Source organism: Euprymna scolopes, chromosome 29, assembly GCF_053919585.1.
Source record: "Euprymna scolopes isolate OS-2025 chromosome 29, ASM5391958v1, whole genome shotgun sequence".
NCBI lineage: Eukaryota > Metazoa > Mollusca > Cephalopoda > Sepiida > Sepiolidae > Euprymna > Euprymna scolopes.
Window position 1 is genome coordinate 48,576,536 of NC_136510.1, and position 16,373 is coordinate 48,592,908.

Genomic DNA, 16,373 nt, shown 5'->3' on the forward strand with positions numbered 1-16,373 from the left:
AAACGACATGGACCTCAAACACTTTTGTTCTGCAATGGCTTCAGTGTAATGACCATACCATGATCAACTGGATGTGTGCCTTCAAACTGGATGAAAATATCTCTTCAATTATGTTTTAATAAAAATTTGACAGTGAGTGGAATATGAATGCCTTATGTGCTCAGCGTCTCTGATAGCTTGACTCCATAACATGTTTGGACATGCAAGGCACTAAGAAGTGAGATATGAAAAAACAAATGAAAATGAAACTGTGGCAATAACCCTAACGTGTGCTTAACCAGTTTCTTCTGAAGGAGGAAGTTTCATAGGAGCATGAAATTCACAAGCGGTCCCCAGTCAAATGTATATTCCCATTAGGGAATGTTAGGGTTTTGCAGCTCTTGCAGGGAAATGTCGACGTCTCCTTACATACAGTAACTGGTATTTCCAAATTGGTCACTCCTCTGGTATTCCCAAATGGGTCATTTATTTGGTATTTGCAAATTGGTCACCTATCTGGTATTCCCAAATTGGGTACTCATGCACTTATTGATCCATGCTGAAATAATAACGTTATTATTTAAAAAGACATTCTTAACATGGAGAGGGGAGGGTATTTTGTACCTATTCTGTACTTTAACCTTACAACTGAATAAAAAAACATATCATAAAACTTTAATTAAACTTGGGAATACGATTTAAAAAATAGCGCGGATCAGTAAGTGCATTAGCACCCCAAATTGGTCATCTATCTGGTACTGACCAGGTTCAACGGTGCTTAACTTCGGTGATCTAACTGTGATTATGCCCTATGGTAGCTTTCTTCAGTCTTGACAGACTATGGATACCCACTGTAATAGTGCCTGCACATGGAATTTTTGTGGCAAGAGTTGCATAATCTTCAACCACACTTCTCCTGTATCGCATTGTTAAATACCAGTGGCAAGTGGAGGTTCAGGACAACTGGAAACAATGAGAGCACATACAGTGCCTAGAATTTCCATAATCGTCACCCATCTGGTACTAGCCAGACTCAACCTTGCTTAACTTCAGTAATCTGACGAGAACCGGTGTGTCAATGTGATTATGCAGTATATAAGGAGTATGATAGACTAAGGAAGAGCTGGCTCGAGTGTGTAAGCAAAAAAAAAAAAAAAAAATAATAATAAATGATAATATTATTGGTGCTAATGCACTTACTGATCCGCGCTATTTTTTAAATCATATTTCCAAGTTTAATTAAAGCTTGATTATATGTTTCTTTTATTCAATCGTAAGGATAAAGTACAAAATAGGTACAAAACACCCTCCCCATGTTAAGAATGGCTTTTTAAATAATAACGTTATTATTTCAGCACGGATCAATAAGTGCATGAGTACCATATTATTCAGAAAGACATTAATCTTAACATAGAGGGAGTGGAGAAAAATGTATTTGCTTGAGGATGTTAAACTTTACTAGTTTTAATTTAATAATCGCTTGCCATTGCTTGGTGTCTAGGTCATAAATTATTTAAAATAAAAATAAAACAAAAACATTTAATTATATTTCCGAAAGAAATTTAAACCATCTATTTATTATCCCATCCCACGACCCACCTTATGTAGCAACAACCTGTAATGAAATTCATTACTTTACCTAATTGTAACTTTAATTTTTCTTTTTTTTTTCCTTCAATTAAGTAGTCGCAACTAACAAGTGTAATACATGATACGTTAGATGATAGTAGGAGTACAAATAAATATGAAGCACGCACATTTTTAGTTTTTTTTTGTTTTTTTTTTTTTGAAGACTGCCCCTCAGAACAAGGGGAGACAATTCAAGCTCTTTTTCAAAGAATTCTTCTGAAAAGCTTCGGTTTTTGGTAAAATGTATTAAATTAACAAACACACAAAATAAAGTTTAATCAAGACATTCAAAAATGAAAATATCGAGAGAAAAAAAAGGGTTATATTGTACGTATCCGTTTTGGACTGAAGATCTCCGAAAATAAATTTCATTTAATTTGATCAAGTAGTTTTTATTTTACAGCAGAAAAACACGTTTTATGAGAGCGCGTTGAAGTCAGCCATTATGAAATTTGTTGAACACGCTACGGGGAGATAACTCTAGTTAAAGCGCCGACACTCCCTCCCCATCTTTATTACTAGCTTTTCTTCCTAAAAATCGAACCTTTTGCTCGGTATCATAACAAATTGTTTTTTGTTTTTTTGTTTTTTTCGCTGTAAGATAAAAACTACTTGATGAAATTAAGTGAATTTTTTTTTTTCGGAGAACTTCGTTCCATAACGAATACGTACAATATAACCGTTTTCGATATTTTCATTTTTTTAATATCTTGATTAAACTGTACAAGTACCAAACGGTAAATTTTAACTTTAAGGGCATCTCAACGGCAACAGCACACTCACCTTTAAATTGACGACTTTTAAGAGTTTTCAAGTCTGCTAAAAACGAATATCGCATTCAAATTTCGGTCAGATAAGTAGTTTTCTGGATTTTAAGACCTAATTTTTTCAATTACTTAACGAATGTCAGTCGCGGTCGGTCGCCTAACATGGGAGGAAAGGGTGTTTTCACTGTTTTGTAACATGCGCACGCATCACTACTTGTTCAGTTGGGGGGGAAAACATAGCCGCCAGTGAAAACGTAGGGGATTACATTTGATAATAAAGGCCTTAATATTCAGAAAACTACTTGTCTGACCCAAATTTAAATGTAATTTCGTTTTCAGCATATCTGAAAACCTGAATAAGTCGTCAATTTAATGGTGAATGCTGAGTTTTTGTTAAAGTAAAGAAAATACTAATAAAACATTAATTATCTGAACATTTATTGAATTAAAATTAAATTTGGTGCTTGTGCAGAAAAATCTTTTAAAACTTGAATTATTCCTCCCCCTCAGTATTTTACTGAACCAAACCACGATCTACGTAAATATAGATTTACATCAGTCGTGACCAAATCAACTTTTGTCGAAATAATAAATCTAAAACTTACACTTAGGTTCGGATTAAAGAAGAAAAAAAAAACCCCTGGCCGGTTCAAATTCTGTGTAATCGTTTGGTTGTTTATTAATTTCATCCCTCCCCCTTTTTTTTTGTTAATTCTGTTAATTACAGTTAAAAACACTCATAATTTATCAATAAAAATTTTTTAAAAAAAGCATGTGCTGTTGCTGTTCCGGAAATGAAAAATAAAAATGTTACTATGTTTTGGTTCCAAGTTCGGATGATTCAAAGTCTCTGTTTGTATCTTCATCATTACAATCTCCCATATTTTGAAAATATCAGCGGATAAAATAGGTTAAAGGTTAATTTGATGACAATGAGTAGCAACCGAGATAATTGGTTGTTTATCTTTGTAATATTATTATTATCATTGAACGAATTTGGATTGAAGAATTATGCTCTCAAATAAGGCAAACAGAGTTAACCCCCTTTGAGGTTTTAGCTCGACTTTCTTTGAAAATACAATGCTTATTTAGAATTACATTTAAAATTACATGTTTAAAAAAATCTTTATGATGTACGTACTCATCATAAAACGCTGATGTCATATTCCAAAATTCACGTAAATTGATCGAGTATATTTTTTTAATAAGAAAATCAAATTTTATGAGTAAGCACGGAGGGAGTGGGGAGACGCCGTGATTTTTTTTTTTTTTTTACTTGGGAGTCACCACACCGCTTATTGAGTGGTTTTGTGTGTGTGTGTGTGTGTGTGAAAGTTTGGTAAGCGCGGGTAACCATAGATTGGAGTTCAATCGAGCACTTGCCATGAAAATAACGATAGAGCAGAGACAGGCGTTCAACGTCTCTTCTGTGGGGAAAGTGGTTACGGGGAAGAGGTAAGAGCATGTGCGAGCCTTTTCTAGTCTCGCACAAAAACACACATTCACATTTCAAGCTATATTACTTGTCGCATACATACGCGCACACAAACATACGCGCCCACGTCCACACACGTACATATATTCACGTTCGCGTACATACACTCACATTCACATACACACACGCTAACGTACACACATGTATTCACATACACGCACGCATGGACAGCGTCACTTCCGCTTTCAAAGGAAATCCACACATGCGCAAAAGACCACCGGAAACGAGTATAAAAGAGAGAGCAATAACCGGCTCCTTCTTTTAGGCCCAGCTTTCGAGCTGGTCGGTCTACGGACCGACCACTCATACATCACGCCATTTAGTACTATGTGGGACAAAAGGCCAACAGACAGTACACATTCTCACTCTTTCTCTCTCTATCTACTACTGGTCCCTATGAACACCAACGCGTAGCTGACGGCTAACATGGCGTACAGCATAACCTCTATCCTCTTCTTTGTCTACACGCTGGACTATCATTTTCATTTTCACTACGTTACTCCTTTCTCTTCCCACGCGCGAACAAACGATAGTGACCCGAACTTGAGATGAACGCACATTTCCTTTTCTTTCTACAACACCAGTCCCGCAACGAACATTGGTTACACACGCGCGGACATGAACACATGTTATATCTAAAACATTCTTTCAACAGTAAATAAACGACGTTTATCTTATCCATCAATTGAGTCTTTGTTTCCTTCAATTCCATTCGTTTCATTATTCTTTTGTAACGGGATTGGGATTTATATATCCTAGTCCTCTACAAGCATCACCTACTAGGATTCAAAGATGGTTTTGAACTCTATCAAAGCAGGATAGGGTGCGCCAAGCAGCTCCTACTCATTTGTGGCAACAATATTCCATTTTAGAATGTAATTGGCTCTTATACAGATAGAGGATCGTATTAGCAGTGAGGTACCTACTGGAGTAGTAGAGTGATCCAACCATTTTTCCAGCAATCTTGGCAACAGATTTGATGTATGTGTTCCATTTCAGATCAGGAGTGAAGGTCAGTCCCAGAAGCTTGTCAAGACATAGAGCTTCCCCAAGACAAGCGTGACTCATTTCAATTGGGGTGTGATGGCTGTCAGAGTAATTATAATGAAAGGAGTGTAGGGGAAAAGAAGTTTAAGTGAAATTAAATCTCTCTTCCCCAAACAAAATAATAAAAAAAGGAATAAAACAAAATGACACCTCCTTCTTGTTTAAAATGCACCGCATTTATTTTTCAACAAGAATAACAAGATGAACAAGCAAAGGTCCGATCGGGAAAAGTTCTTGAGAAATCATTATGACTAGAATGTTAGATGAAAGTCCTTCATTGAATTAATTAGAAGGTGAAAGTCTTATGTGAAAATAATATCCTTATTTCAAGGTTTGTGTTTTAACTAGCGAAGTTCACCTTATTCAAAAGTCCCATGAGGAAAGTAATCTGTTGTTATTAATTCTTATAGAAAATGTACAGAATAGTTGCGTGTGTGCATAAGTGTGATTGTTTTGAGTGTCCGCGTAGTGTGTGTAATTATGGTTTCGACAGCTTTGAAAGCGACGATGAGATGAAAACATGTCACGTCAGAGCGAGAAGAGAAGAAGAAAGAAGGGAAAAAGGAGGGAAGAAAGAATGTTTGGTGCGTTTAAATACTTAGTGAGTGACAGCACAGGAGAGAAGCTTGGTTTTTTGATGCATTAAAATTAATCAGGCACTGTTCCCCCATTGCACCATGTTCTCAAGATCAGAAGATCTTGGTCATTGCCTGCCTTTAAAGTGTTGGCATAGATTATGATATTGTCTGCATAAATGTCTACGAATGATTTAAGAATGTGATTTGGGAGGTCATTTATGTAGATCAGAAAAGATGAAATTTTGAGGGACACCAGCGTTAATACAATGTTTCTGATTTCTACCCATCAATGACTACTTTATAAACCTATCAGAGAGAAAGGATTTAATAATTGAGAGGACATTTCCAGCTATTCCATAGCTGGCGATCTTGTGAAGTAGACATACTCTATCAGAAGCCTTTGATATGTAAAGAGCTGTTGCTTTAGAAATGAATTCCCCATTGAGATTCACTAATCCTGTGTAATACATCAACTGTAGATCTGGCAGAATGGAAACCATATTGTACGTCACTAAGAAGGTTATTTTTGCTGAGGTGGTTGACCACTTCTCTATTCATCACAGTTTCAGCAGCTTGCTTATGATGCCCAGATGACTGATTGGTTTGTACTGAGAGAGAGATGACCGATCTCCAGAATTTTTAAATACAGAGTGGACTGATGAAGTTTCCCAGGGTGTTGGGAAGCATTTCTCCTTAAGACAATGTTTAAACAGCTTTGTAAGAATGGGAGCTAGTTCCAGTTGAAGCTTTTTGAACACTATAACTGGAATGCCATCGAGGTCAAGGTTTTTGATAAGATTGGCAACATAATGTACAGATATTTGTATGTCACATAGTTTTTTCACAAGGAGTAAACAGTCCTGATCGCAAAGAGTAAAATTTGCTGCAAAGTTCTTGGCAAAGAGTTTTGCTTTGTCAGATGCTGACGAAATTTCATTAAGTCCATTGATGATGGTAGGGCTAGAGAACATGCTTTTGTTCAGAACCCTGTCTGTTATTCACCAAAACTGGTGGGAATCAAGCAGCTGTTCAGTTACTTTAAACTTGACGTACTGAGCATACCAATTTCTTGCATTCTTTATTACTCTTTTATAATGGATGCTGGCAGTTCTAAATGTGCCTTTAATTTAACAACATCTATTACATTGGAAGCAATGGAAATAGTGATTTCTGTGTGCAATGGCAGTGGCACATTCTGCAGTTAACCATGACTGGCTGTTGGGCTTTTGTTGAAATTTCTTGGCAGGTATGTAGCAGTTTATACCGACAATTAACCATGTTAAATTAAACATGTTATTATTTTATTATTAATTGCATAAAAATTTGATTTTCTTAATTAAAAAAAAAACTATTCTATCAATTTGCATGATTTTTTAAATATGACATCTTTGTTCTATGACGAATACATACATCATAAAGATTTGTCTATATTTTTTTTAATTAAATGTAATTCTGAATAAGCACTGACAATACTATCGTCCATCAAATATTTTGCATTTTCAGTCTTAGAAAATGGATGTTTCTGTTTTTTGGGGTTTTTTTTTACATAATAAAAGATTGCTAAACAAATTGTATTTAAAAAAAAAAACAAATTAAATAAAATAAAAACAATTTTTTAAACAATGAATGGAACAAGTTTATAATAATGCATAACTTTATTCCATTCAAAAGTAGCAGTCTAAAAACATATCTAATAAGCGTCCAATAAATAAAATTGATTGATTCATTAATATTGAAGAGATGTTGTTCAAAATAACAAGATGCTTCAAAAAGACTAATTTGGAAGCCATCATAGAACATATCGGAGATGCCCCATGGACTAATATTTTTTTCTCTTCCTGGTGAACAGTGTGCCAGTTAAACAATCAATAGTGAAAAACAAGCATTGAAGTACATGTTCCTACACGAAAATACTATAGTAAGCCCCACTACCTTCAATGGTCTACTTCAACTTCTGCAGCATGCAATCTACTGATTGATCCACCAGAAATCAAGTAAAAATAAACAAAAGTTTATCAAAGCTTGAAATAATTGTAAGAGCGAAATAGTCACAGCCAAGAAAAAGCATACTGATTAGGAAATATATTGAATTGCAAAAATTAGGAACTTGCAATTTCTGGAAAATTTATAATAGTATGGTGAATAATGCAAACTTTGCTGTCCAAGAGGAAAATGCTTAAAATGGTTTCTTTGCATATATGTCTGCATATACAATCACCTGAATTAATGAAAACAAATAATAAAACTCTAAACCAACCATATGCATGTTTCTGAATTTATAAAAATCTCCATTTTGATTCACTCTGAATGCTATAAAATGCCAGATTTTTTCTTTAATAGACAGTTGAGCCAAAATCCATGATAGAGCTAAGATCTGTTTTGCCTCAACCTCCCTCCACCCCTCCATCAGGCCTTGGAGGATGCTGTTATCTCAACTCATGCATACACAGTGATAAGCATATGCATGCAGACATTAAGACACACAGACACACAATTCATTAACTATTTTACATGCTCATCAAAACCAATGTATACACTTATTTCTTGGAATATTATGCTCGCCATTTTGCTTATGTTTATCATCTAATATTACTTTTGCTCTCTCACATTAATGACAAACTTAAAAACAGTTTTCACTAAAACTGTCTCCCTAAAATCTATTCTCCCCCAAAAATCTTCCATCAAATCAGAATCTCTATAAAAGGACTCTCCAAAAGATAATCAACAAAATTACCCTCACTATCTAACAAACATAAGGTCATTTTCACGGTAATAGCAGTTCACTTCAACTTCACCTCAGGCCCCATAAACGACTCCTTTCCAAATTTCCCTTTGAAGACAGAAGCCATACTCATAGATCTGAATAGTAATCCTTCTGTTATCCATGATATCATAAAAAATCTAGACACCTCCAAGGCATGTAGGCTTCATCTCATCCCGGCTATATTAAGAAATGCTCTGCTAAGTCTTCAACAAGTGCTTAGCCAAATCTTGCTTCCCTGGTAGCTGGAAAATTGTCTCTATGGTATTAGTATTCAAGAATTCTGGCAAAAGAACTAACCCTCTCAATTATCACCACATCAGTCTTTTCTCCCCTCTTTGCTAAAATCTCTGAGTTGTTAATTAATCAACCACTAATCCACCATTTGGTAAATGCCAAGTTTCTTTTCTGACCAATAGTATAGATTTAGGCAAGCCCATTCTACTATGGTTATTTTAATGGTCATCTCTGAACACATATACCATGAACTGGTTAAGGCAGGGGAAGCTAGGGATGTAGCCCTCGATATATCCAAAGCCTTTGACAAAGTAAAACATAAAGGGCTTATGAAAATGAAATCATATTGTATTTCTGGATGAATACTTAACATAATGAAATTCTTTCTAGACAAGAGAAAAATCCAAGTTATCTTCAATGTCCGTACATTTAAACACAATATTAATGTAGCTGTGCCTCAGAAGTGGATCATTGGACCTTTATTATTTATGATATTCATAAACGATTTCCTTGATAAAATTGTGCAGAGATCAGTATATTTACTGATAACACACTCTATAATAGACATGAGGGAAAAATGAATGTACACATATCTAAAGAATGGCAAAAACCTTAGAAAATGACCTTCAGTCTGTAGTGGAATGATACCGTAAATGGATAGTAACATTTAATGCTAGTAAGACTTAGCTTCTTTCCTTTAACAATTACTATATGCCTTCTCAATCATCGATTGCCATGACAAATAACATTCTGCCTAAGAGCTCAGCCTCCAAACTCCTCGGTTTAACATTCACAGGCAGCATAAATAGGTACAAATATATTGAATACATTGCCAAGTCTGCTGCAAAGAAGGTGGGTTCCCTTTACCATACTAGAGAATTACTCACACCAGAGTATCCTATATCTTTACAAAGCCACAATTCGTCCATGTATGAAGTATTGTATTGAAAATCGCTTCTTTCCATGTGTGCTGTAATTCTCTTGTGGTTGTTGACTGTCTTGTCAGTTTAGCTAGACAAACAAAACAACTCGTGTATGAAGCACAATGAAGACTGAGTTGTCAAAGATTTTATTTAGCGAGAGAATTTTCTTATGTGAGGAGAGACTACCTAGATAAAATTAATTCCTTCTTAACTTATTTCTTCAACTTGGGAATGAAGAAATGATGACTGGCAGAATCTCAAGGTAACATTCGCTTAGATTATTTCTATTTTGTCGGACGTATTTTGTTTGTACTGCTTCCCGAATGAGTGACCAGAAACTCCCTGGTCTGTCGCTCGTACACATGATGTCATCTCCTCATATCGTTCAACACCTGTTTTATCTAAGGAGTTTAAACTCTGCTTCAACCATGTCACCAGTTGCTGGATACATTTCCATTTATCGCCAGGTTATCTTGATATTTACTAATGTGACCCTTGCCAAAATTCATACTAGTTAACTTAATCGCTACCTAATGGCATCGGGTCCCAATATATAACAAGAACTCTGATGTTGATTGATGTGGCGCTGATAGCTTTGGCTGTATTTTAAAAAATATTTTATGACATCACTCCAGACAAGGTGTAAAACCACTTGATGTAAAAAGTTAACAAGAACGAAAAGCGATTATCACAAAGATAGGAAATGTCTATTGGTCTTAGTTTTGAAAAGACTAAGATAGGAAGAAAACAGTCAGCAGGATAAGAGTTCCACAAACCTGCAGTTCTTGGAAAGGAGCTACGTGAATAGAAAGCTGTATTACAATGTGGTATCAAAGCAAATAATTGATGGCAACCACTAGACCAATAAGTCAAACGAACTGGAACAAAAGAAGCAGGGAATAGATCAGACAATTCTGAAAAACATATTTATAAAAGTACTTATAAAAACGTATTTATCAAAAAGATTAAGACTAAACACATCGTATCTATGAGAGATGTTACAGAGAAGAAAAATGGCTGCAGCCAATCAAATTACAGATACGCTTCTGCAACTTATCAAGATGAATGGGACAGAGATTCTCCAGTTCAAATACGCCAACAATACTCCATCCATGATTTGATAGTATATTTAGTAATAAATGCATCTCTATGAGTTTCCATTTTTTCTTGTCTCACTGTCTCTTTGATGCATGAATCCTCAAAATAAATAACAGCTAGCAAGCAAACAACATCTTATATCTTTACAATGCCACAATTTGCCCATGCATAGAGTATTGTTGCCGCACCTGAGCTGGTGAATCTACCACTAGTCTCTCAGTTTTAGACAAGATTCTAAAAAGAGTCTCGTCTAATAGGTCTTACACTAGCAATCAACTTTTGCTCCATTGATAAAATGTTTTTATACATCCCTGTACTTGTTTTACTCTAAACTTCTCATTTCTCACTAGTATCGAAACAAAACAACTTTATCTTGGGAAATTCTAAAGAATATTTTTTCAACATGTATCAACATTTTCTTGACTCTGATTCTTGGTCTTGTTATGCCCCATGCAGACTCTTAAATATATACTAGTATACCAATCTTTTGCAAATTCTCTGTGGGGTCCTGCTACTTTATTACAAATATATATAATGTTAATTATCCACAGACAACAGTTTCATTGTTATAATGACTCATCAGTGTGACTTAGACACAGCTATTATATTTATGCCAAGATTCGAAACGCTAACGACAAACATTGTAGCCAGATATATAGATGCCCAGTCTTCATATGGACCATAATAGCAATATAATATTCACATTTCGACTAATGTAACTTTCAACCTTCTTCAGATGAATGTTGTCGAACATGGGAATCTTTTTGACAAACTTGGAAATTAGGATGGAAGTTTGAACAGAACTCTTAATCTATGGGGATAGCATACTTTCGTTTTGTCCGTCATGACTGGATAGAAAACCTAAGTAATTTGCATTTGTATTCTGAGTATCACTCACACTTAGGATTGAACCGTCAATCTTTAGAAAAGTGTCACTTAGAACTGAATTTTATCAAATACTTTATCCACAGACAATTCCAGCATCTATTTTGTGAGCATTTGTTACTACAGATCGTTACTTATTACTACAGATTAATATATATATATATATATATATATATATATATATATATATATATATATTATATTATATTATATTATATTATATTATGTTCTATTATATTATGTTACATTAGATGAAAGATGAGGAATAAAAGTTATATATAACTTCATGATATTATTAGAACAATAAGGGAAAGTTAAAGGGAAAATTAAGAAAAAAACTCTTTAGGTCATGCCATGCTCAACAGAGGAGAAGGGCCAGAATTATACAGAATGCAAACAGTAAAAACTGGATTAGATATGAGATGAGAATGAAGGAATAGGCTAATATGGTAAATAGTAATTAAAAGTAAGTACAACATATGAGAGTAAATCGGAATGGTAGTATACATGTTGGTAATAAAATGGTCTAAAGAGTTTTTCCCCTTAACTTTTCCTTATTGTTCATGTGATATAATAAAGTTATATATAACTTTTGTTCCTCATCTTTCATTTAATATTAATATCATTGTTTGCTCCTCTTAACAGTGTTAAGCTTTTCTTATGTTGATAAGTTTTGCTTTGTTAAAGTTTACTCTTTGATAACTTACATGTGTGTGTGTGTTATTTTACTGTAAATGAAAAAAATGTATTCTAACTTTATCTATTACTTATAATTAACAGTTCCCATATCATATTAAATTCTATACTAAAGACTATACATTAGCAACAAAATACTTCCCCCGAATAAGCACCAAACAAACAAAAAAACCTAATGTAACCAAAGCAACACCACAATGGAAAGTCAAGCTGCAAAAACAAATAAACACCTGTAGAAAGGAGCTTAGCCAATTAAAACAGTTCATGAAGAATCCCACGGTGGAAGGTAGGCTCAGAAACATTGTAAAAAGAATCTGTGCCAAATTTAGGACAAATGGTAAAAATATCGGAAGCATAATGAAGGAACTGAAAGGAAAAATACCAGCCATTGCCCAAAGAATTAAGCATCGCATGGCAAAGATTAATGCAAAGACACAGACTAAGCTTTTTACAAACAATCCCAGAACGCTCTACAGGAATCTAATAAGGGAAGAAATTAAAATCAAAGATCCGCCATGTAAATTGGAATTAGAGGATTACTGGAGACCCTTATTTGAAAAAGAGGAAGTACATAATCAAGAGGCCCAGTGAATCGGGGATATTATCAATGCAAATAAAAACAAAAGAGAAATGCCAGAGCTAGAAATGACACCAGAAAAAATTAGAGCAAAGCTGGCACAAGCTTCAAATCACAAGAAACCTGGCATCAACAACATATCTAACTTCTGGTTAAAACAGCAAACAGCACTACATGATCATTACAGCAGATGCTTTATCAGAATGTTGAAAGCTTATAAAGCGACACCATCATGGCTATTAAAAGGCGATACAAGCTTAATAGTTAAAAGCAGGGCACCAAAGATCCCAGCAAATACCGCCCAATATGCTGCCTGACTACGACTTACAAGTTATTTACTGGATTAATAGCCGACAACATCTATGAACATCTTTCATCCGGAGATTATCTTGAGGAAGAACAAACAGGATGTCAGGAAAAACTGCCTGGGAACCAAAGATCAATTGCTCATTAATAAGACCATTTTGGAAGATTGCAGGAAAAGAAAAAGAAATCTAAATATGGCATGGATAGATTATCAGAAAGCATTTGATAGTGTACCCCATTCGTGGATACTAAAATGCCTCGAATTATACAAGATCCACCCGACCATACGAGAAATTTTAGCTGCCCAAATGACGGAGTGGCAAACATCCATTACCTTAAACTATAACGGGGGGGGGAAGGATATCCATTGCAAATATAAAAATAAAAAAAGGAATCTTCCAAGGAGACAGTTTATGTCCTCTACTATTTTGCTTAGCAATTGATCCTCTAAGTAAGCTCCTAAAGAAATTCCAAGGTGCTTACAATCTAAGCTACAGCTGCCAAAGAGAATCTCTCAAGGTAATAAACCATTTATTTTTCATGGATGATCTTAAGCTGTATGCTAGCTCAGATAAGGATTTAGATCATCTAAAAATTGTTCACACTTTCTCGAATGACATCAAAATGAAGCTCGCGCTGAATAAGTGTGCAAAGTGTACTCTGAAAGCTGGCAAGAAGATATCTAATGAAAATATACACCACGATGAAAGTAATGAAATCAGAGAACTGGATGAACAGGAAACATACAAATACCTTGGCATTGATGAAAATGAGTCCATCCAGCATGCTAAGATGAGAGAGAAACTAAGCCAAGAATATTTACGCAGGGTAAGGAAAATCTGTAAAACTGAAATCACTAACAAGAACAAAGTTACGGCAATTAATCAACTTGCCATGCCAGTGCTAACATATAGTTTTGGCATTATTGACTGGCTTCAGAAAGACATAAATTGGCTTAACACAAAGACAAGGAAAATATTAGCCTTGTACCGAGTTATTTATCGAAATCAGTGCATGCCTCATTTGTACCTACCCAGGCGAGAAGGAGGTATGGGACTCTCGGAAGTCAATCATCAACACAGAGCCACAATCGTCAGTATAGGTCAGTACATAAGTTCTTGTAACCCCAAGCTGATGAAAATTAAAGACCATCATGAGAATCGAGCAAGTTGTACAACATCTATAATACAACTTGCCACTTATTTTGAAAAGGATTGCCTTACAAATGATGCTGAGAACCCAAACAAGCCTGCCACTAACATAGCCCAGAAAAGTCGGAAAAAATACACTAACCAGTTCCATAGTGTTAAAACAGAAGAATGGGCCAACCATAAACGGGCAAAATACATACCGACTGAACTATCCCAAGAATATATCGATAGGGATGGTTCCCTGGACTGGCTAAAAAGAGGATCATTCCATTACGACCAAGAGAGATTGATATTCGCTGCGCAAGACCAGGACCTCATGACGAACGCCTTTAAAAAGATGAGTGGTCTAAGCAATAATAATAAGTGCAGGTTTTGCAACACTGAGGTTGAGAGTGTGGGCCACCTGATTTCTAGTTGCAAAGTCCTACTTGGAGATGGTTATTATACAGATTGCCATAACGGAGTTTGCAAATACCTTCACTGGAAGATATGTAAGAAACTAAACATTCAGTGTAGTAAAAATTCCTGGGAACATATACCCGAACGAACAGTTGGGAACGACAACTACACCATTCACTATGACTACATAATCCCTACTGGTACATATCTAGAAAAAGCAGCTGTTAAACCAGATATAGTGATTTGGGACAGAGCAAACAAAAAAGCGACCGTAATAGAGGTCAGTGTACCCAATGATACAGGGCTTAACAGAGCTGAGAGGGAAAAGTTAACAAAGTATCAAGGACTTATGTATGATATGAAACGAAATTGGAAATTAAAAGACGTTTCAATTATACCAGTCATCATAGGAGCAACTGGGCTTATGAAAAAGAACTTTAAAAAGTACATAGCAATCATACCCGTTGAACCAAGTGCAAGTGAAATACAAACGATTGCACTGAAAGGGACGGCTAGAATCCTGAAAAGATCTCTTGGTTGGACTCACTAAAATAGGGGTAAATGTTAGACATATGGTTGGATGTCCTACCCCCCCTAGAAGAAAAAGATGAAGAAAAAAAAAAAAAAAGAAAGTAAGTACCTCCAGTGGACCATATATTATATGGAATAAATCAAAAAGAGTGGCAACCTTGGTTGAAGTGAGTGTCTCTAATGATGGAGGTTTGAACAGAGCTCAAAGAGAGAAACAGACCAAATATCAAGGTCTCATATATGATATGAAAAGAAACTGGAATCTTAGGGAGATATCAATCATACCAATTATTATAGGTGCTACAAGGCTTATGAAGAAGAACCTGAAGTCTTACCTAACTAATATTCTTGGTGAACCAAGTGCAAAAGAGATCCAGACAATTGCACTTAAGAGAACAGCGAGGATACTAAAAAGAGCTCTCAGTTGGTTTCAGTAAAAAGCAGGGCAATGTTGGCAACTGGTTTGGCTGCCTCATGCCCAGCATTACAATCTTCAAAGAAAGAAAATGTAAAAAAAAAAAAAAAAATAGAGAAACATTGTAGTTAAAGGAATGGTCAGAATCTTAAAAAGATCTCTCGGTTGAATATCTGAGTTAGCAGGTGAATCTTTGGTGTCTGGTAGGATGCTCCATCCCCAGCTTGAACAAACTGATATGAAAGATTTCTGAGTTCGACAAGATACACTTGAAATAGGTTGAAGGTTACATCAGCCAAAACTCAGTGATGCTCAGTGTCTCTGTGGCGCCGACATGTAGACTATCGCACATATCTTCCCAGACTGCCCCCGAAGTGAAGCATACTCAGATGTGGACCTGAGAGATGCCTTGGACACTACCTGACAATAGATCTCAAGATAGCATGAAACGCTATGATGATGACTTATCAGAGAGCATCCTATACCTTTACAATGCCACAATTTGCCCATGCATTTGAGCTGGTGCATCTACCACTAGTCTCTCACTCTTAGACAAGGTCCCAAGAAGAATATCGAATCTAATAAGTCTCACACTATCAGCCAACCTTTGTTCCATTGATAAAATGTTATTATACATCCCTGTACTTGTTTTACAAGTACTTTAATGGAACCTGCTTTGATGAATTTGTAGCACTCGTGCCCCCCAACATACATACTCCCCAGCATCAAAGTCAAACCCCTCAACTGTTGAGGTCGTTAGATACTGGAAAGTCTTCTGCTTTAATAGTTTCTTCCCTCAAACTGCTAAACCTTGGAATTCCCTCCCTGTTTCTTGCTTCCCTGACTGTACTAACCTGCTGAAGTTTAAATATAATGTGAACAGACATCTCACTGCTCAA

At 35.5% G+C, this 16,373-nt stretch overlaps 1 protein-coding gene across 2 annotated transcripts in view; it reads right to left on the minus strand.

The window, feature by feature from the left end:
* The window catches only part of LOC145252639 (EEF1A lysine methyltransferase 2-like), a 30,170-nt gene extending 26,615 nt beyond the window's left edge, over positions 1-3,555 (minus strand). The window contains exon 1 of one of the 2 annotated variants that reach the window (XM_080112373.1): positions 3,517-3,555. In XM_080112373.1, coding sequence (XP_079968499.1) covers positions 3,517-3,539 — 23 coding nt within the window. In that variant the 5' untranslated portion in view covers positions 3,540-3,555. Of the gene's footprint in view, positions 1-3,189; positions 3,408-3,516 lie in introns of those variants that run through there. The other variant, XM_080112372.1, reaches the window with a different exon arrangement.
* Between the last annotated feature and the right edge of the window lie 12,818 nt (positions 3,556-16,373).